General features: G+C 46.7%; 2 protein-coding genes across 2 annotated transcripts in view; one reads left to right on the top strand and one right to left on the bottom strand.

Annotated features, from left to right (window-relative positions):
• LOC112259691 (gastrula zinc finger protein XlCGF57.1) overlaps nucleotides 1–23963 on the top strand; it is a 1127091-nt gene that overhangs the window by 390362 nt on the left and 712766 nt on the right. The window lies entirely within an intron of this gene.
• Nucleotides 1–23963, bottom strand: part of LOC112239556 (pyruvate carboxylase, mitochondrial-like) — an 85192-nt gene that overhangs the window by 59507 nt on the left and 1722 nt on the right. Inside the window, exons 2-3 of the mRNA XM_042329437.1 lie at nucleotides 2540–2685; nucleotides 42–135 (exon numbers count right to left, since the gene is read on the bottom strand). Coding sequence (XP_042185371.1) covers nucleotides 42–135; nucleotides 2540–2684 — 239 coding nt within the window. The 5' untranslated portion in view covers nucleotide 2685. The remainder of the gene's footprint in view (nucleotides 1–41; nucleotides 136–2539; nucleotides 2686–23963) is intronic.

The raw sequence follows: 23963 nt of genomic DNA on the forward strand, positions 1-23963 counted from the left end.
AACCGTCTTTATTTGTCAATAACTCCAGGTGAGTGGTGTACCTGTGCATCTGTCCTCGATCTTCTTCAGAGTAAACAGCCACGGTCCGAATCCCCAACTCAGTGCACGCCCTGAACACACGGATAGCGATCTCACCTGGAGAGGAGAGAACAGAAAAGGAGAAGAGAAAAGAGAAAGGAAATAAAGAAATAAAGAGAGAATAATATAATAAAAGAGATGTACAGTCCGTTTGGAAAGTATTCAGACCCCCTCACTTTTTTTCTATGAGACTCAAAAGTGAGCTCAGGTGCATCCTGTTTCCATTGATCATCCTTGAGCTGTTTCTACAACTTGATTGGAGTCCACCTGGGATAAATTCAATTGATTGGACATGATTTGAAAAGGCACACCTGCCTCTATAAGGTCCAGTTGACAGTAAGTCAGAGTAAAAACCAACCAATGAGGTTGAAGGAATTGTCCGTAGAGCTCCGAGACAGAATGGTGTTGAGGTACAGATCTGGGGAAGGTTACCAAAACCCTTTCTGCAACATTGAAGTTCCCCAAGAACACAGTGGCCTCCATTCTTACATGGAAGAAGTTTGGAAACACCAAGACTCTTCCTAGAGCTGCCTGGCCGAACTGAGCAATCAGGGGAGAAGGGCCTTGGTCAGGGATGTGACCAAAAACCCAATGGTCACTCTGACAGAGCTCCAGAGTTCATCTGTGGAGATGGGAGAACCTTCCAGAAGGACAACCATCTCTGCAGCACTCCACCAATCAAAATGGCCAGACAGAAGCCACTCCTCAGTAAAAGGCACATGACAGCCCGCTTGGAGTTTGCCCAAAGTCAGCTAAAGGAATCCCAGACCACGAGAAACAAGATTCTCTTGTCTGAAGAAACCAAGATTGAAATCTTTGGCCTGAATGCAAAGCGTCACATCTGGAGGAAACCAGGCAGTGCTCATCACTTGTCCAATACCATCCCATGGTGAAGCATGGTGGTGGCAGCATCATGCTGTGGGGATGTTTTTCAGCGTCAGGGACTGAGAGACTAGTCAGGATCAAGGGTAAGATGAACAGAGCAAAGCACAGAGAGATCCTTGATGAAAACCTGCTCAGGACCTCAGACTGGGCCGAAGGTTCACCTTCCAATAGGACAAAGACCCTAAGCACACAGTCAAGACAATGCAGGAGTGACTTCAGGACAAGTCTCTGAATGTTCTTGAGTGGCCCAGCCAGAGCCCGTCCTTGAACCCGATCAAACATCTCTGGAGAGACCTGAAAATAGCTGTGCAGCGACACTTCACATCCAACCTGACAGAGCTTGAGAGGATCTGCAGAGAAGAATGAGAGAAATTCCCCAAATACAGGTGTGCCAAGCTTGTAGCATCATACCAAAGAAGACTTGAGGCTGTAATCACAGCCAAAGGTGCTTCAACAAAGTACTGAGTTAAGGGCCTGAATACTTATGTAAATGTGATATTTCAGTTTTTCATTTAAATGTGCAATCATTTCTAAAAAACCTGTGTTTGCTTGTGTCATTATGGGGTATTGTGATGTCATTATGGGGTATTGTGATGTCATTATGGGGTATTGTGATGTCATTATGGGGTATTGTGATGTCATTATGGGGTATTGTGATGTCATTATGGGGTATTGTGATGTCATTATGGGGTATTGTGATGTCATTATGGGTTATTCTGTGTCGGTTGATGAGGGAGAAAAACAATGTAATCCATTTCTGAATCTTGCTGTAAAGTAACATTTTTTTAGGGGGGAGGGTCAAGGGGTCTCAATCATTTCCGAATTCCTTATATGGGTTGAGAAGTACACTATGTTTCTGTGCTATCTATTTAAGCAATAAAGCACCTCAGAGGGTTTGTGGTATACTGCCAATATACCACGGCTAAGGGCTGTTCTTAGGCACGACGCAAAGTGGATTGCCTGGATGAGCCTTTAGCCGTGGTAAGTTGACCATATATCACAACTCCCCTGAGGTGCTTTATCGCTATTATAAACTGGTTACCAGGGTAATTAGAGCAGTAAAAAATATGTGTTTTGTCATACCCAGTTTATAATGTGATTTAATGCACAGTTCATATCATGTCATGAGTAGTGAGCTGGGCTAGATGGCTGTGTAGCTTTGAGCTGGGCTAGGTGGCTGTGTAGCTTTGAGCGCGGCTAGATGGCTGTGTAGCTTTGAGCTGGGCTAGGTGGCTGTGTAGCTTTGAGCTGGGCTAGGTGGCTGTGTAGCTTTGAGCTGGGCTAGATGGCTGTGTAGCTTTGAGCTGGGCTAGGTGGCTGTGTAGCTTTGAGCTGGGCTAGATGGCTGTGTAGCTTTGAGCGCGGCTAGGTGGCTGTGTAGCATCATAAGCTATATAACACACACTATCATGTAAGTAATAGTCATGCAATGTGATGGTATATCATGAGATATATAATGCAATGTGTAACTCAGATGTACTGTCATGTGTTGGGATATACAATATACCTTAGTTATTGTCGTGTGCTGGGATAACATGATCTCTAAAGTCATGTCGTATTGTGGGTGGAGCCTTACCTCTGTTGGCCACCATGACCTTTTTGATTGGTCGATACTCAAAGTTCTGGGGCGACGAGTGGGCAGTGCGAGTGAGAAGACACGCCCTCTTTACCGCTAGCAACCCCAGACCCCCTCGACCCACCCCGGAAACACACAGCAACATCCTGGGGGGAGAGAGAGAGAGAAGGAGGAGAGAGAGAGAGAGAGAGAGAGAGAGAGAGAGAGAGAGATAGAGAGAGAGAGAGAGAGAAGGAGAGAAGGAGAGAGAGAAGGAGAGAGAGAGAAGGAGAGAAGGAGAGAGAGAGAAGGAGAGAGAGAGAGAAGGAGAGAGAGAGAGAGAAGGAGAGAAGGAGAGAGAGAAGAGAGAGAGAGAGAGAGAGAGAGAGAGAGAGAGAAGGAGAGAGAGAAGGAGAGAGAGAGAGAGAGAGAAGGAGAGAAGGAGAGAGAGAAGGAGAGAAGGAGAGAGAGAAGGAGAGAGAGAGAGAGAGAGAGAGAGAGAGAGAGAGAGAGAGAGAAGGAGAGAAGGAGAGAGAGAAGGAGAGAGAGAGAAGGAGAGAGAGAGAGAGAGAGAGAGGAGAAGAGAGAGAGAGAGAGAGAAGGAGAGAGAGAGAGAGAAGGAGAGAAGAGAGAGAGAGAGAGAGAGAGAGAGAGAGAGAGAGAAGGAGAGAAGGAGAGAGAGAAGAGAGAGAGAGAGAGAGAGAGAGAGAGAGAGAAGGAGAGAGAGAAGGAGAGAGAGAGAGAGAGAGAGAAGGAGAGAGAGAGAGAGAGAGAGAAGGAGAGAGAGAGAGACCACATCATGAGGAATTGGCTATCCAAAATAGCATTATATGGAGAAATAACGTTGCAAACCTGTACAGCAATATAACAATATAAGAGCCCATAACAACAAGATATACAAGACAAATTACAAATCCTTGAATCAGCTGAGACTGTCATAATCCTGTGGATATCCCAGTTACAGAACAAGAATTATCAACACAATCGTGTCTCGGATCTTTTCCTGCAGCGATTCGCCATCCCATCTGCTTTGCGCTTATTTGTTTTTCAACAGGACAATGACCCAACACACCTCCAAGCTGTGTAAGGGCTATTTGACCAAGAATGAGAGTGATGGAGTGCTGCATCAGATGACCTGGCCTCCACAATCACCCAACCTCAACCCAATTGAAATGGTTTGGGATGAGTTGGACCGCAGAGTGAAGAAAAAAGCAGCCAACAAGTGCTCAGCATATGTGGGAACTCCTTCAAGGCTATTGGAAAAACATTCCAGGTGAAGCTGGTTGAGAGAATAGCCAAGAGTGTGCAAAGCTGTCATCAAAGCAAAGGGTGGCTTCTTTTAAAGAATCTAAAATATATTAGATTTGTTTAACACCTTTTTGGTTACTACATGATTCCACATGTGTTATTTCATAGTGTTGATGTCTTCACTATTATTCTACAATGTAGAAAATAGTAAAAATAGAGAAAAACCCTGGAATGAGTAGGTGTGTTCGAACTTCTAACTGATACCTTACATTCCATAAACTAAAATTGGATAGACTGAAACTCTTCAACATTATCCCCCCTCATATTTGGAACCAAGGATCGATCACACAAATATTTACAAAATTTCACCTAAATAATTACAGAGGAATTTGCGTTAACAGCAACTTGGGGAAATGTCTCTGCAGTATCATAAATAGTAGACTACTTAATTTCCTTGATGAACACAAGGTCCTTAGAAGAAACCAGATTGGATTTTTAACAAATTACCACACATTATACCCTCCACACTCTAATTGACAATCAAGTAAACCAAAAACAAAGGCAAAATCTACTTTTGTTTCGTAGACTTCAAGAAAGCATTTGATCACATTTGGCACAACATTTGGTATTTTTTTTATAAACTAATAGAAAGTGGTATTGGAGGGAAAACGGGATGTTACTAAATCAATGTACATTAAAAACAAATGTGTGGTTCAAATTGGCAGCAAGCAAACAGACGTCTTCTCTCAGAAATGTGGGGAGAAACAATTTACTGTTTAACATCGACATTAACGAATTGGCAAACACAATAGAAGCATCAGAAGCACCTGGTCTCCCCCTACACAATAGAAGCATCAGAAGCACCTGGTCTCCCCCACAATAGAAGCACAGAAGCAACACAATAGAAGCATCAGAAGCACCTGGTCTCCCCCACACAATAGAAGCATCAGAAGCACCTGGTCTCCCCCTACACAACACTGAAATCAATTCACCTGGTCTCACCCTACACAACACTGAAATCAATTCACCTGGTCTCCCCCTACACAACACTGAAATCAATTCACCTGGTCTCCCCCTACACAACACTGAAATCAATTCACCTGGTCTCCCCCTACACAACACTGAAATCAATTCACCTGGTCTCACCCTACACAACACTGAAATCAATTCACCTGGTCTCCCCCTACACAACACTGAAATCAATTCACCTGGTCTCACCCTACACAACACTGAAATCAAGTGTCTGCTGTAGACAGATGACCTGGGGCTGTTGTCTCCCACTAAGGAGGGTCTGTTGTCTCCCACTAAGGAGGGTCTGCTGTAGACAGATGACCTGGGGCTGTTGTCTCCCACTAAGGAGGGTCTGCTGTAGACAGATGACCTGGGGCTGTTGTCTCCCACTAAGGAGGGTCTGCTGTAGACAGATGACCTGGGGCTGTTGTCTCCCACTAAGGAGGGTCTGTTGTCTCCCACTAAGGAGGGTCTGCTGTAGACAGATGACCTGGGGCTGTTGTCTCCCACTAAGGAGGGTCTGTTGTCTCCCACTAAGGAGGGTCTGCTGTAGACAGATGACCTGGGGCTGTTGTCTCCCACTAAGGAGGGTCTGCTGTAGACAGATGACCTGGGGCTGTTGTCTCCCACTAAGGAGGAGTTCTGTTGTCTAGATCATCTGGAGGGTCTCTGTAGACAGATGACCTGGGGCTCTGTCCGCTAATCACAGGTCTCTGTAGACAGATGACCTGGGGCTGTTGTCTCACAGGTTCTGTCAGACCTGGGCTCTGCTGTAGACAGATGACCTGGGGCTGTTGTCTCCCACTAAGGAGGAGTTACAGCAGTACCTAGATCATCTGCACAGGTTCTGTCAGACCTGGGCTCTGACCGCTAATCACAGGTTCTGTCAGACCTGGGCTCTGACCGCTAATCACAGGTTCTGTCAGACCTGGGCTCTGACCGCTAATCACAGATTCTGTCAGACCTGGGCTCTGACCGCTAATCACAGGTTCTGTCAGACCTGGGCTCTGACCGTTAATCACAGGTTCTGTCAGACCTGGGCTCTGACCGTTAATCACAGGTTCTGTCAGACCTGGGCTCTGACCGCTAATCACAGGTTCTGTCAGACCTGGGCTCTGACCGCTAATCACAGGTTCTGTCAGACCTGGGCTCTGACCGCTAATCACAGGTTCTGTCAGACCTGGGCTCTGACCGTTAACCAAAAAGAAAACGAACAGAATGATATTCCAAAAGAGGTCAGGAAAACAGGATGACAAATATAAATTCTATTTGGACACAGATCTATTAAAACACATTAGAACTACACATATCTATATCAGCAACACAGGTAGCTTTCACATGGCTGTGAAATGAGCTGAGATCTGGCCCAACCAGATCATATCACCTATTGGAAAGACACCACAGAATATCTAAGTTAACTTCAATGCTATGTGTCTCTAAACAGACAGTACATGGTGGCAGACTATCTGACCACTGTGACTGATAGAAAACTGAGGAAAACACTGACTCGGTACAGACTCAGAGAGGACAGTCTGGCTATAAGAAACCGGTCGTCACAGACCAACCTGGCTGCCCAGAGAGGACAGGCTGTGCTCACTCTGCCCCCTGGCTATAGAGACCGGTCGTCACAGACAAACCTGGCTGTCCAGAGAGGACAGGCTGTGCTCACTCTGCCCCCTGGCTATAGAGACCGGTCGTCACAGACAAACCTGGCTGTCCAGAGAGGACAGGCTGTGCTCACTCTGCCCCCTGGCTATAGAGACCGGTCGTCACAGACAAACCTGGCTGTCCAGAGAGGACAGGCTGTGCTCACTCTGCCCCCTGGCTATAGAGACCGGTCGTCACAGACCAACCTGGCTGCCCAGAGAGGACAGGCTGTGCTCACTCTGCCCCCTGGCTATAGAGACCGGTCGTCACAGACCAACCTGGCTGCCCAGAGAGGACAGGCTGTGCTCACTCTGCCCCCTGGCTATAGAGACCGGTCGTCACAGACCAACCTGGCTGCCCAGAGAGGACAGTCTGGCTATAGAGACCGGTCGTCACAGACCAACCTGGCTGCCCAGAGAGGACAGTCTGGCTATAGAGACCGGTCGTCACAGACCAACCTGGCTGCCCAGAGAGGACAGGCTGTGCTCACTCTGCCCCCTGGCTATAGAGACCGGTCGTCACAGACCAACCTGGCTGCCCAGAGAGGACAGGCTGTGCTCACTCTGCCCCCTGGCTATAGAGACCGGTCGTCACAGACCAACCTGGCTGCCCAGAGAGGACAGTCTGGCTATAGAGACCGGTCGTCACAGACCAACCTGGCTGCCCAGAGAGGACAGTCTGGCTATAGAGACCGGTCGTCACAGACCAACCTGGCTGCCCAGAGAGGACAGTCTGGCTATAGAGACCGGTCGTCACAGACCAACCTGGCTGCCCAGAGAGGACAGGCTGTGCTCACTCTGCCCCCTGGCTATAGAGACCGGTCGTCACAGACCAACCTGGCTGCCCAGAGAGGACAGTCTGGCTATAGAGACCGGTCGTCACAGACCAACCTGGCTGCCCAGAGAGGACAGTCTGGCTATAGAGACCGGTCGTCACAGACCAACCTGGCTGCCCAGAGAGGACAGGCTGTGCTCACTCTGCCCCCCGGGGGAGAGGTAGAGACAGAGCTGCGTTTCCTGTTACACGGTGACAAATACTCAGATCTAAGAGAATATCTCTTTCTCCAAAATGATCATTAAGTACAACGAATGTGAAACTATAAAAGATGAAGAAAACATTTTAATATTTATTGGGTGAAAAGCCAAAATGTGCAGTTTTGGCACCCAAATATATGTGTCCTCCTGCCACAACCTGAGGGACAGCCAGTGAAAAGTGCAAAGTAATGTCGATAATATTTCAGATTTTTCATGTGGCTTCTGGTCTGCTTCTACTATTTGTTATTCTCATTAATACTGTTAATTAATACTGTTGTTGTGTTTAATGTTAATCTCATTTCCACTACTACAATTACTTGTTATTCTCATTAATACTGTTGTTGTGTTTAATGTTAATCTCATTTCCACTACTACAATTACTTGTTATTCTCATTAATACTGTTGTTGTGTTTAATGTTAATCTCATTTCTACTACTACTGTTATTGTTATTATTGATGTTGGGAGACAGAGACAGAGACAGAGACAGAGAGGAGAGAGGAGAGGAGAGAGAAAGAGAGAGAGAGGAGACACAGAGAGGAGAGAGAAAGAGAGAGAGAGGAGAGACAGAGAGAGAAAGAAAGAGAGAGAGAGAGTGAGAGAAAGAGTGGGAGAAAGAGAGAGAGAGAAAAAGAGTGAGAGAAAGAGCGAGAGAGAGAGAGAGAGGAGAGAGAAAGAGTGAGAGAAAGAGAGAGAGAAAGAGAGAGAGAAAGAGAGAGAGAAAGAGAAAAAGAGAGTGAAAGGGAGAATCAAGGGAGAGAGAGAGAGAGAGAGAGAATCATGGGAGAGAGAGAGGGAGAGAGAATCAAGGGAGAGAGAATCAAGGGAGAGAGAGAGAGAGAGAGAGAGAGAGAGAGAATCAAGGGAGAGAGAGAGAGAGAGAGAATCAAGGGAGAGAGAGAGAGAGAATCAAGGGAGAGAGAGAGAGAGAATCAAGAGAGAGAGAGAGAGAGAGAGAGAGAGAGAGAGAGAGAGAGAGAATCAAGGGAGAGAGATGCTAAAAAGTAATGGACCACCAGAACATGCCAGTTGGCAGCAGTGAAACTCTCGGTGACAATGAGAGAGGTGAGGGACTGAGGGAGAACCTTTTATGTCTATAACCAAAGCCTTTAACTTTATGGAATCTCCACACTTTACTTTTCATTGGGCATTTTACCCAGCACTAACCTCCAACTACCAAATCACACACACACACACACACACACTACTGTACTCTACACAGATAGGACACACACACATCAATACTACCACCCCAACACACACACATCGATACTACCACCCCAACACACACATCAATACTACCACCCCAACACACACACACACACATCAATACTACCACCCCAACACACACACATCGATACTACCACCCCAACACACACATCAATACTACCACCCCAACACACACACACATCAATACTACCACCCCTAACACACACATCAATACTACCACCCCAACACACACACATCGATACTACCACCCCAACACACACATCAATACTACCTCCCCCAACACACACACACACACACATCAATACTACCACACCCACCCATCAACACACACACCCATCAATACCACCTCCCCCACAACACACACATCAATACTACCTCCCCACACACACACACACACATCAATACACCACCCCAACACACACATCAATACTACCTCCCCCCAACACACTACCACCCCAACACACACATCAATACTACCACCCCCCACAACACACACCATCAATACTACCACCCCAACACACATACACATCAATACTACCACCCCACACACACACACACACATCAATACTTACCACCCCAACACACACACATCAATACTACCACCCCAACACACACACACACATCAATACTTACCACCCCAACACACATACACATCAATACTACCACCCCTAACACACACATCAATACTACCTCCCAACACACACACATCAATACTACCACCCCAACACACACACACACATCAATACTTACCACCCCAACACACATATCAATACTATCACCCCAACACACACACACATCAATACTACCTCCCCAACACACACACACACATCAATACTACCACCCCAACACACACACACATCAATACTACCTCCCAACACACACACATCAATACTATCACCCCAACACACACACACATCAATACTACTTCCCAACACACACATCAATACTACCACCCCGACACACACACATCAATACTACCACCCCGACACACACACATCAATACTACCTCCCTTTATTACCTCCTAGACTCAAAGCCTCTCATTCACCTCTCCTCACCTCATCTCATTAATCTCATCTCATCTCATTCACCTCATCTCATTAATCTCATCTCATCTCATTCACCTCATCTCATTAATCTCACCTCATCTTCCTATTTCGCAACAAAGCATCCTTCACTCATGCTGCCAAACATACCCTTGTAAAGCTGACCATCCTACCAATCCTCGACTTTGGCGATGTCATTTACAAAGTGGCCTCCAATACCCTACTCAACAAATTGGATGCAGTCTATCACAGTGCCATCTGTTTTGTCACCAAAGCCCCATATACTACCCACCACTGTGACCTGTATGCTCTCGTTGGCTGGCCCTCGCTTCATACTCATCGCCAAACCCACTGGCTCCATGTCATCTACAAGACCCTGCTAGGTAAAGTCCCCCCTTATCTCAACTCGCTGGTCACCATAGCATCACCCACCTGTAGCACACGCTCCAGCAGGTATATCTCTCTGGTCACCCCCAAAACCAAATCTTTCTTTGGCCGCCTGTCCTTCCAGTTCTCTGCTGCCAATGACTGGAACGAACTACAAAAATCTCTGAAACTGGAAACACTTATCTCCCTCACTAGCTTTAAGCACCAACTGTCAGAGCAGCTCACAGATTACTGCACCTGTACATAGCCCACCTATAATTTAACCCAAACAACTACCTCTTTCCCTACTGTATTTATTTTATTTATTTTGCTCCTTTGCACCCCATTATTTCTATCTCTACATTCTTCCACTGCAAATCTACCATTCCAGTGTTTTACTTGCTATATTGTATTTACTTTGCCACCTTGGCCTGTTTTGCCTTTACCTCCCTTATCTCACATCGTATATATACTTGTTTATACTGTATTATTGACGGTATGTTTGTTTTACTCCATGTGTAACTCTGTGTCGTTGTATGTGTCAAACTGCTTTGCTTTATCTTGGCCAGGTCGCAATTGTAAATGAGAACTTGTTCTCAACTTGCCTACCTGGTTAAATAAAGGTGAAATAAATAAAACAATCTTATCTCATTCACCTTCCCTCATCTCATCTCATTCACCTCATCTCATTAATCTCACCTCATCTCATTCATCTCATCTCATTCACCTCATCTCATCTAATTCACCTCATCTCATTCATCTCACCTCATCTCATTCATCTCACCTCATCTCATTCATCTCATCTCATTCACCTCATCCCATCTTATGATCCAAGATGGCGTAGCAGTCGGATGTCTTGTCGTGTCGTGTCCCTTGTATATATTGTTTCTTTAACATATTTTTCTTCGCATATCTTTTAAAACATTTTGCTAAACCTCAACTTCCAAATACTCTCCTGCAACCCGCCTCATCCAATGTAGCTATTTTTTCTAAAGTACTTATATTTACTTCGGATCCGGATCCCCTCAACTGAATCTAGCCAGCTAACTACCAGGTATCAGTCAGCAAACCATTGCTAGCGGTCTTCAGCTAACCGGTCATCAGCTAACCTTTAGCTCGGAAAGCTCTCGCCAGTTCGAACAACGCGACTCTAACCAGAGCATAACGGACCTATTATTTTTTATCCCCGGATTCCCACCGTAAACGGAACATTTTCAGCTGGATCTTCACAACTAGCTAACCGCAACCCCGGATGATTACTCCTGGCTAGCGTTTCCACCCACTTAGCTTAAAGCTAGCCCGGCCAGAACTCCTGTGCTACCACCGAAGCATACTCCTGGGCTACAATATCCGGACCCACGACCGGTCTATCGATGTCACTGCATGAAGAGGCATAAACAGACTCACCCCATCGCGACGCCCCCCAAAGGCTAACTTTCTAGCCCTTGCTATCTCCTTGCTTGCTAATTCGGCCTGCTAACTGCTAGCTTGTTTAGCCCCGGTCCGCTAACTGCTACCTTGTTTAGCCCCGGTCCGCTAACTGCTACCTTGTTTAGCCCCGGCCTACTAACTGTTAGCTTGTTAGCACAGGCCTGCTAACCGTCTGAATCGCCGCGTCCCAAACACTCACTGGACCCATATTTACTTTCAATCTCTTTTCGATTTTTAATTTGTTTATACCTTCCGGTAACCTGCCTCACCCAATGTGATACGGAATCGCTATTATTTTAAATTTTTAGAACACACTCAAGAACCTCCAGAAGCTAACCAGCTAACTAGCTACAAGCTATTTAGTCATTGTTAGCCACTGCTAGCGGCTTTTACCTTACCTTCTGCACAGCCAGAAGGTTTTTTTAACCTGGATAATACTCGCCAGTCCAGCTTCCCTGCCCCATCCACCGCTGCCCCCTGGACACTGTGATCACTTGGCTACATAGCTGATGCCTGCTGGACTGTCCATTAATCACGGTACTCCATTCTGCTTGTTTATGTTTTATCCGTCGGCCCCAGCCGCACTCAGGCTCTGTGTGTAGTTAATCCGACCCTCTCTGCCTAGTCAACGCCATTTTACCTGCTGTTGTTGTGCTAGCTGATTAGCTGTTGTTGTCTCACCTACTGGTTTAGCTAGCTCTCCCAATCAACACCTGCGATTACTGTATGCCTCGCTGTATGTCTCTCTCAAATGTCAATATGCCTTGTATACTGTTGTTCAGGTTAGTTATCATTGTTTTAGTTTACAATGGAGCCCCTAGTTCCACTCTTCATACCCCTGATACCTCCTTTGTCCCACCTCCCACACATGCGGTGACCTCACCCATTACAACCAGCATGTCCAGAGATACAACCTCTCTCATCATCACCCAGTGCCTGGGCTTACCTCCGCTGTACCCGCACCCCACCATACCCCTGTCTGCGCATTATGTCCTGAATATATTCTACCATGCCCAGAAATCTGCTCCTTTTATTCTCTGTCCCCAACGCTCTAGGCGACCAGTTTTGATAGCCTTTAGCCGCACCCTCATTCTACTCCTCCTCTGTTCCGCGGGTGATATGGAGGTAAACCCAGGCCCTGCATGTCCACAGGCACCCTCATTTGTTGACTTCTGTGATCGAAAAAGCCTTGGTTTCATGCATGTCAACATCAGAAGCCTCCTCCCTAAGTTTGTTTCACTCACTGCTTTAGCACACTCTGCTAACCCTGATGTCCTTGCCGTGTCTGATCCTGGCTCAGGAAGGCCACCAAAAATTCTGAGATTTCCATACCCAACTATAACATTTTCCGTCAAGATAGAACTGCCAAAGGGGGAGGAGTTGCAGTTTACTGCAGAGATAGCCTGCAAAGTAATGTCATACTTTCCAGGTCCATACCCAAACAGTTCGAACTACTAATTTTGAAAATTACTCTCTCCAGAAATAAGTCTCTCACTGTTGCCGCCTGCTACCGACCCCCTCAGCTCCCAGCTGTGCCCTGGACACCATTTGTGAATTGATCGCCCCCCATCTAGCTTCAGAGTTTGTTCTGTTAGGTGACCTAAACTGGGATATGCTTAACACCTCGGCAGTCCTACAATCTAAGCTAGATGCCCTCAATCTCACACAAATCATCAAAGAACCCACCAGGTACAACCTTAAATCTGTAAACAAGGGCACCCTCATAGACGTCATCCTGACCAACTGGCCCTCCAAATACACCTCCGCTGTCTTCAACCAGGATCTCAGCGATCACTGCCTCATTGCCTGTATCCGCTACGGAGCCGCAGTCAAACGACCACCCCTCATCACTGTCAAACGCTCCCTAAAACACTTCTGTGAGCAGGCCTTTCTAATCGACCTGGCCCGGGTATCCTGGAAGGACATTGACCTCATCCCGGGTTGAGGATGCGGTCAGTTGAGGATGCCTGGTCATTCTTTAAAAGTAACTTCCTCACCATTTTAGATAAGCATGCTCCGTTCAAAAAATGCAGAACTAAGAACAGATACAGCCCTTGGTTCACTCCAGACCTGACTGCCCTCGACCAGCACAAAAATATCCTGTGGCGGACTGCAATAGCATCGAATAGTCCCCGCGATATGCAACTGTTCAGGGAAGTCAGGAACCAATACACGCAGTCAGTCAGGAAAGCTAAAGCCAGCTTCTTCAAGCAGAAGTTTGCATCCTATAGCTCCAACTCCAAAAAGTTCTGGGACACTGTGAAGTCCATGGAGAACAAGAGCACCTCCTCCCAGCTGCCCACTGCACTGAGGCTAGGTAACACGGTCACCACCGATAAATCCATGATTATCGAAAACTTCAACAAGCATTTCTCAACAGCTGGCCATGCCTTCCGCCTGGCTACTCCAACCTCGGCCAACAGCTCCGCCCCCCCAACAGCTACTCGCCCAAGCCTCTCCAGGTTCTCCTTTACCCAAATCCAGATAGCAGATGTTCTGAAAGAGCTGCAAAACCTGGACCCGTACAAATCAGCTGGGCTTGACAATCTGGACCCTCTATTTCTGAAACTATCCGCCGCCATTGTCGCAACCCCTATTACCAGCCTGTTCAACCTCTCTTTCATATCGTCTGAGATCCCCAAGGATTGGAAAGCTGCCGCAGTCATCCCCCTCTTCAAAGGGGGAGACACCCTGGACCCAAACTGTTACAGACCTATATCCATCCTGCCCTGCCTATCTAAGGTCTTCGAAAGCCAAGTCAACAAACAGGTCACTGATCATCTCGAATCCCACCGTAACTTCGCCGCTGTGCAATCTGGTTTCCGAGCCGGTCACGGGTGCACCTCAGCCACGCTCAAGGTACTAAACGATATCATAACCGCCATCGATAAAAGACAGTACTGTGCAGCCGTCTTCATTGACCTTGCCAAGGCTTTCGACTCTGTCAATCACCATATTCTTATCGGCAGACTCAGTAGCCTCGGTTTTTCGGATGACTGCCTTGCCTGGTTCACCAATTACTTTGCAGACAGAGTTCAGTGTGTCAAATCGGAGGGCATGCTGTCCGGTCCTCTGGCAGTCTCTATGGGGGTGCCACAGGGTTCAATCCTCGGGCCGACTCTTTTCTCTGTATATATCAATGATCTTGCTCTTGCTGCGGGCGATTCCCTGATCCACCTCTACGCAGACGACACCATTCTATATACTTCCGGCCCGTCCTTGGACACTGTGCTTTCTAACCTCCAAACAAGCTTCAATGTCATACAACACTCCTTCCGTGGCCTCCAACTGCTCTTAAACGCTAGTAAAACCAAATGCATGCTTTACAACCGTTCGCTGCCTGCACCCGCACGCCTGACCAGCATCACCACCCTGGATGGTTCCGACCTTGAATATGTGGACATCTATAAGTACCTAGGTGTCTGGCTAGACTGTAAACTCTCCTTCCAGACTCATATCAAACATCTCCAATCGAAAATCAAATCAAGAATCGGCTTTCTATTCCGCAACAAAGCCTCCTTCACTCACGCCGCCAAACTTACCCTAGTAAAACTGACTATCCTACCGATCCTCGACTTCGGCGATGTCATCTACAAAATTGCTTCCAACACTCTACTCAGCAAACTGGATGCAGTTTATCACAGTGCCATCCGTTTTGTCACTAAAGCACCTTATACCACCCACCACTGCGACTTGTATGCTCTAGTCGGCTGGCCCTCGCTACATATTCGTCGCCAGACCCACTGGCTCCAGGTCATCTACAAGTCCATGCTAGGTAAAGCTCCGCCTTATCTCAGTTCACTGGTCACGATGGCAACACCCATCCGTAGCACGCGCTCCAGCAGGTGTATCTCACTGATCATCCCTAAAGCCAACACCTCATTTGGCCGCCTTTCGTTCCAGTTCTCTGCTGCCTGTGACTGGAACAAATTGCAAAAATCGCTGAAGTTGGAGACTTATCTCCCTCACCAACTTCAAACATCTGCTGTCTGAGCAGCTAACCGATCGCTGCAGCTGTACATAGTCTATCGGTAAATAGCCCACCCATTTTTACCTACCTCATCCCCATACTGTTTTTATTTATTTACTTTTCTGTTCTTTTTCACACCAATATCTCTACCTGTACATGACCATCTGATCATTTATCACTCCAGTGTTAATCTGCAAAATTGTAATTATTCACCTACCTCCTCATGCCTTTTGCACACAATGTATATAGACTCCCCTTTTTTCTACTGTGTTTTTGACTTGTTAATTGTGTACTCCATGTGTAACTCTGTGTTGTCTGTTCACACTGCTATGCTTTATCTTGGCCAGGTCGCAGTTGCAAATGAGAACTTGTTCTCAACTAGCTTACCTGGTTAAATAAAGGTGAAATAAAAATAAAAGATAAATAAAAAATTCACCTCATCTCATTCACCTCATTCATCTCATCTCATTCATCTCATCTCATTCACCTCATTCATCTCATCCCATTCATCTCATCTCATCTCATCTCATCTCATTCACCTCATTCATCTCATCTCATTCATCTCATCTCATTCACCTCATTCACCTCATCTCATTCATCTCATCTCATTCAACTCATCTCATTCAACTCATCTCATTCACCTCATCTCATTCACCTCATCTCATTCACCTCATCTCACCTCATTCACCTCATCTCAATCACCTCATCTCATTCACCTCATCTCATCTCATTCACCTCATCTCATTCATCTCATCTCATTCACCTCATCTCATTCACCTCATCTCATTCATCTCACCTCATCTCATCTCATTCCCCCATCTCATTCACCTCATCTCATTCACCTCATCTCATCTCGTCTCATTCACCTCATCTCATCTCATTCACCTCATCTCATTCACCTCATTTCATTCACCTCATCTCATCTCATTCACCTCATCTCATTCACCTCATCTCATTCACCTCATCTCATCTCATTCACCTCATCTCATTAACCTCTTCTCATTTATCTCATCTCATCCCATTCACCTCATCTCATTCATCTCATCTCATCTTATTCACCTCATCTCATTCCTCTCATCTCATTCACCTCATCTCATTCACCTCATCTCATCTCATTCATCTCATCTCATCTCATTCACCTCATTCATCTCATCTCATTCACCTCATCTCATCTCATCTCATTCACCTCATCTCATTCATCTCATCTCATCTCATCTCATTCACCTCATCTCATTCACCTCACCTCATCTCATTCATCTCATCTCATTCATCTCATCTCATCTACCTCACCTCAGTAGTTTTTCCAATTTAACATTATCACAGATTACAGCTTCCTATCTGCGAATGTTTATTCTACTGTCTGAGTGATGCTGATGCATCTGTTTTACAGGCCTCTGCTGCCACTCTGTGGTGATAGCTGGTACTGCAACCAACAGACTCCACAGAGGATGATGAGGGTGGGGAGAACTGACTAAAAGCCTTTGGTTTTAGTGAACACACACACACACCATCTTTGCGGAATGAGAGAGGTTAGGTTTTGGAGCTGGTACAGTATTGGCTTTCTGCTATAAACAGGGAACACACACACACACACACACATACATTGCTGAGGAGTTACAACACACATACACACCCACACAGAGTCGTAAAGTAACAAAACACTTACAGTACCAGGCAAAAGTTTTGGACACACCTACTCATTCCAGGGTTTTTCTTTATTTTTAACTATTTTCTACATTGTAGAATAATCATGAAGACATCAAAACTAGGAAATAACACATATGGAATCATGTAGTAACCAAAAAATGTTGAAAATGTATTCTTCAAATGAAAATATACTCTTCAAAGTAGCCACCCTTTGTCTTGATGGCAGCTTTGCACCCTCTTGGAATTCTCTCAAACAGCTTCATGAGGTAGTCACCAGGAATGCATTTCAATTAACAGAAGAATCTTTTTCCTTCTTAATGCGTTTGAGCCAGTCAGTTGTGTTGTGACAAGGTAGGGGTGGTATACAGAAGATAGCCCTATTTGGTAAAAGACCAAGTCCATATTATGGCAAGAACAGATCAAATAAGCAAAGAGAAACGACAGTCCATCAATACTTTAAGACATGAATGTCAGTCAATACGGAAAATGTCTAGAACATTTCAATAACTCAAGTGCAGTCGCAAAAACCATCAAGCACTATGATGAAACTGGCTCTCATGAGGACCACCACAGGGAATGGAAGACCCAGAGTTACCTCTGCTGCAGAGGATACGTTCCTTAGAGTTACCAGCCTCAGAAATTGATGCCTAAATAAATGATTCACAGAGTTCAAGTAACAGACATCTCAACATCAACTGTTCAGAGGAGACTGTGGGAATCAGGCCTTCATGGTCGACTTGCTGCAAAGAAACCACTACTAAAGGACACCAATAAGAAGAAGAGACTTGCTTGGTCCAAGAAACACGAGCAATGGACATTAGTCAGGTTGGAATCTGTCCTTTGGTCTGATGAGTCCAAATTGGAGATTTTTTGGTTCCAACTGCCGTGTCTTTGTGAGACGCAGAGTAGGTGAACGGATGATCTCCGCATGTGTGGTTCCCACAGTGAAACATGGAGGAGGAGGAGTGATGGTGTGGGGGTGCTTTGTTGGTGACACTGTCGGGATTGATTTAGAATTCAAGGCACACTTAACCAGCATGGCTACAAATGCATTCTGCAGCGATACGCCATTCCATCTGGTTTGTGCTTAGTAGGATTCTCATTTTTTTTCAACAGGACAATGATTCAAACATTCACCTCCAGGCTGTGTAAGGGCTGTTTAACCAAGAAGGAGAGTGATGGAGTGCTGCATCAGATGACCTGGCCCTCCAACAATCACCCGACCTCAATCCAATTGAGATGGTTTGGGATGAGTTGGACCACAGAGTGAAGGAAAAGCAGCCAACAAGTGCTTAGCATATGTGAGAACTCCTTCAAGACTGTTGGAAAAGCATTCCAGGTGAATATCTCATGAAGCTGGTTGAGAGAATGCCAAGAGTGTGCAAAGCTGTCGTCAAGGCAAAGGAATCTCAAATGTAAAATATATTTTGATTTGTTTAACAGTTTTTTGGTTACTACATGAATCCATAATGTAGAAAATAGTCCAAATAAAGAAAACCCTGGAATGAGTAGGTGTGTCCAAACATTTGACTGGTACTGTACATGTTGGCTAAAATCAGAACCAGCCTGAGAACAGATGTACCAGTAACAGTCTTCTGGTCAAGTCCTTTTTAAAGCTAACGATCATGCTAAATGTTAATAACCGTGTCCTGTACATAACAAACTGTCCTATCGAAAACAAAACCTACTTGAAGCGAACTGTTGCCCCTAGTGACCTGTTTCTATGTCATCTCCCAACGTCCTCAGACAGGAACACTGCCTTGTATCACGGCTGACCTGGCTGTACACGGCTGACCTGGCTGTACACGGCTGACCTGGCTGTACACGGCTGACCTGGCTGTTCAAGGCTGACCTGGCTGTACACGGCTGACCTGGCTGTACACGGCTGACCTGGCTGTACACGGCTGACCTGGCTGTTCAAGGCTGACCTGGCTGTACACGGCTGACCTGGCTGTACACGGCTGACCTGGCTGTTCAAGGCTGACCTGGCTGTACACGGCTGACCTGGCTGTACACGGCTGACCTGGCTGTACACGGCTGACCTGGCTGTACAAGGCTGACCTGGCTGTACACGGCTGACCTGGCTGTACACGGCTGACCTGGCTGTACAAGGCTGACCTGGCTGTACACGGCTGACCTGGCTGTTCAAGGCTGACCTGGCTGGCTAATAACTGTGTCCTTTATATAGTCAACTATAGTCAACTCAAGGATAATAAAAACTGTGTCCTTTATATAGTCAACTCAAGGACACTAATAACTGTGTCCTTGATATAGTCAACTCAAGGACACGGGTTAATAACTGTGTCCTTTATATAGTCAACTCAAGGATACTAATAACTGTGTCCTTTATATAGTCAACTCAAGGATAATAAAAACTGTGTCCTTGATATAGTCAACTCAAGGATACTCACAGAGCGACTGGTAGTTCTCATGCTGAAGAAGAGTCAGACTGGGATTCATTCGAGAAAAACTGTGTCAAATATGTTGCCAAGGATACATAAAACATTCCCGACAACATCCCAAACATCCCAAACATCCCAAACATCCCAAACGGCAGCCTATTCCCTATTTAACTATATAATAATAATAATAATATAATATGTTATGGACGAAGGTCAGAATGTTTTATGAATTGACAAGTGTTAGAATAGTGTTGTCGCGTCTCATTTCACCAATCAGTGATGTCTATTTCTCGGAGAGATTCCGTAGCTCTAAACTGTTTGGAAGTAAGCTGACCGATCAAACAATCAATCACATTGATTATCTATTGTTTGGCAAAGTCGTATAGTTGCTTAGTCAGAGAGTAAAGTCCAACCACACACACACACACACACACACACACACACAGACACAGACACAGACACAGACACAGACACACACACACACACACACACACACACACACACACACACACAGACACAGACACAGACACAGACACAGACACAGACACAGACACACACACACACAGACGCAGACACACACAGACACACACACACACACACACACACAGACACACACAGACACCACACACACACACAGACAGACACACACACACACACACACACACACACACACACACACACACACACAGACACACACACACACACACAGACACAGACACACACACACACACACACACACACACAGACACAGACACAGACACAGACACAGACACACACACACACACACACACACACACAGACACAGACACAGACACAGACACAGACACACACACAGACACAGACACAGACACACACACACACAGACGCACACACACACACAGACACACACAGACACACACACACACACACAGACACACACAGACACCACACACACACACACACACACACAGACAGACACACACACACACACACACACACACACACACACACACACACAGACACACACACACACACACACACACACACACACACACACACACACACAGACACAGACGCAGACACACACAGACACAGACACACACACACAGACAGACACAGACACACACACACACACACACACAGACACACACACACACACACACACACACAGACACAGACACAGACACACACAGACACACACACACAGACACACACACACACACACACACACACAGACACAGACACACACACACACACACACACACACACACACACACACACAGACACAGACACACACACACACACACACACACACACACACACACACACACACACACACAGACACACACACAGACACAGACACAGACACAGACACACACACACACACACACACACACACACACACACACACACACAGACACAGACACAGACACAGACACACACACAGACACACACACAGACACACACACACACACACACAGACACAGACACACACACACACACACACACACACACACACACACACAGACACACACAGACACACACACACACACACACACACAGACAGACAGACACACACACACACACACACAGACACACACACACACACACACAGACACAGACACACACACACACACACACACACACACACAGACAGACACAGACGCAGACACAGACACACACACACACACACACAGACAGACAGACACACACACAGACAGACACAGACACACACACACACACACAGACACAGACACACACACACACACACACACACAGACACAGACACAGACACACACAGACACACACAGACACAGACACACACACACACACACACACAGACACACACACACACACACACACACACACACACACACACACACAGACGCAGACACAGACACACACAGACACACACACACACACACACACACACACACACACACACACACACACACACACACACACACACACAGACACAGACACAGACACAGACACACACACACACACACACACACACACACAGACACAGACACACACACACACACACACACACACACAGACACAGACGCAGACACACACACACACACACACACACACATACACACTTACAAACACTTATCGTTTATTAAAAGGTATGGATTGTTTAAGCAGCTCTCAACTACAGAGGAACAGGTACAAGGTGTTTCATCATTTATATTTGTTTGAAGTAGTGATATTTGGGGAAGAATTTATCTCGTCTGAGATTACACACAACCTGGTCTCTGTTCAACACTGCTGGGTGAGTTCATCGGAAACCTTTTTACTTTTGGCGTGGAGTCTGCTACTTATGGCCATTCTGTGTGTATTTCCAGTATCCTTTCTACCAGAGGAGTAGGTGTTGCTGTCTCAGGGTAAATGTGGGTTAATGTCTACCTCAGAGTATCCCATTATAACTCAAGACAGTACAAATGGAGAGTTTATTTTCCTCTGTCTCCTGTCTCTCTCCCACACACACACACACACACACACACACACACACACACACACACACACACACACACACAAACACAACACAGACACACACACACACACACACAAACACAACCAGACACACACACACACACACACACACACACACACACAAACACAACCAGACACACAAACACAACCAGACACACACACACACACACACAAACACAACCAGACACACACAAACACAACCAGACACACACACACACACACACAACCACACAACCAGACACACACACACACACACACAAACACACACACACACACACACAAACACACACACACACACAAACACACACACAGACACACAAACACACACACACACACAAACACAACCAGACACACAAACACACACACACCAACACACAAACACACACACACCAACACACACAAACTGTCCACATTTGACAAACAGTTGGACAGTCATCTATTAACTCTCCACAGCTCAAAGTTCTGCTTCTTCTATGACACACTGTTATCCACCTCTTCAAAACACACACACACACACACACACACACACACACACACACACACACACACACACACACACACACACACACACACACACACACACACACACAAACACAACCAGACACACAAACACACACACACACACACACACACAAACACAACCAGACATACAAACACACACACACACACACAACACAACACACACACACACACAAACACAACCAGACACACACACACACACAAACACACACACACACAAACACAACCAGACACACACACACACACACACACACACACAAACACAACCAGACACACACACACACACACAAACACACACAAACACAAACAGACACACAGACACACAACACACACACACACACACACACACACACACAGATCAATACAGTATCTGTCTGGCCTTTGACTTCCCCTAAGATACGGGGGGATACGGGGATCTGCTACAGATCTAATGGGCTCTGTCCCTCTCTCCTCTGTCCCTCTCTCCTCTGTCCCTCTCTCCTCTGTCCCTCTCTCCTCTGTCCCTCTCTCCTCTGTCCCTCTCTCCTCTGTCCCTCTCTCCTCTGTCCCTCTCTCCTCTGTCCCTCTCTCATCTGTCCCTCTCTCCTCTGTCCCTCTCTCCTCTGTCCCTCTCTCCTCTGTCCCTCTCTCCTCTGTCCCTCTCTCCTCTCCGCCCCTCCCTCCTCTGTCCCTCCCTCTCTGTCCTCTCTCTCCCTCCCTCTCTCCTCTGTCCCTCTCTCCTCCTCTCTCCCTCTCTCGTCTGTCCCTCTCTCCTCTCCTCTCCTCTGTCCCTCTCTCCTCTGTCCCTCTCTCCCCTCTGTCTACCTCTTTCTCCTCCCTCTCCTCCTCTGTCCCTCTCTCCTCTGTCCCTCTCTCCTCTCTCCCTCTCTCCTCTGTCCCTCTCTCCTCTCTCCCTCTCTCCTCTCTACCTCTTTCGTCTCTCCCTCTCTCTCCTCTGTCCCTCTCTCCTCTGTCCCTCGCTTCTCTGTCTGTCCCTCCCTCCTCCTCTGTCCCCTCTCCTCTCTCCCTGTCCCTCTCTACCTCTTTGTCTCTCCTCTCTCTCCTCTGTCCCTCTCTCCTCTGTCCCTCTTCTCTGTCCCTCCCTCCTCTCTCCTTCTCTCCCCTGTCCCTCTCTCCTCTGTCTCTCTCTCTCCTCTCTCTCTCCTCTGTCTCTCTCTCTCCTCTCTCCCTCTCTCCCCTCTCTCCCCTCTCCTCTGTCTCTCTCCTCTCTCCCTCTCTCCCCTCTCTCCCCCTCTCCTCTGTCTCTCTCCTCTGTCCCTCTCTCCTCTGTCTCTCTCTCTGTCTCTCCTCCTCTCTCTCTCTCTCTCCCTTCCTCCTCTGTCTCTCTGCTCTGCCCTGGTGTCTATCCATTATAGTAGGTGTATTGGCAGAGTATCTAACTAAGTCAACTCTAGAGGAACTAACAGCCCCCGCCCCCATT

Source organism: Oncorhynchus tshawytscha, linkage group LG10 (genome assembly GCF_018296145.1).
Source record: "Oncorhynchus tshawytscha isolate Ot180627B linkage group LG10, Otsh_v2.0, whole genome shotgun sequence".
NCBI classification, from domain to species: Eukaryota; Metazoa; Chordata; class Actinopteri; order Salmoniformes; family Salmonidae; genus Oncorhynchus; species Oncorhynchus tshawytscha.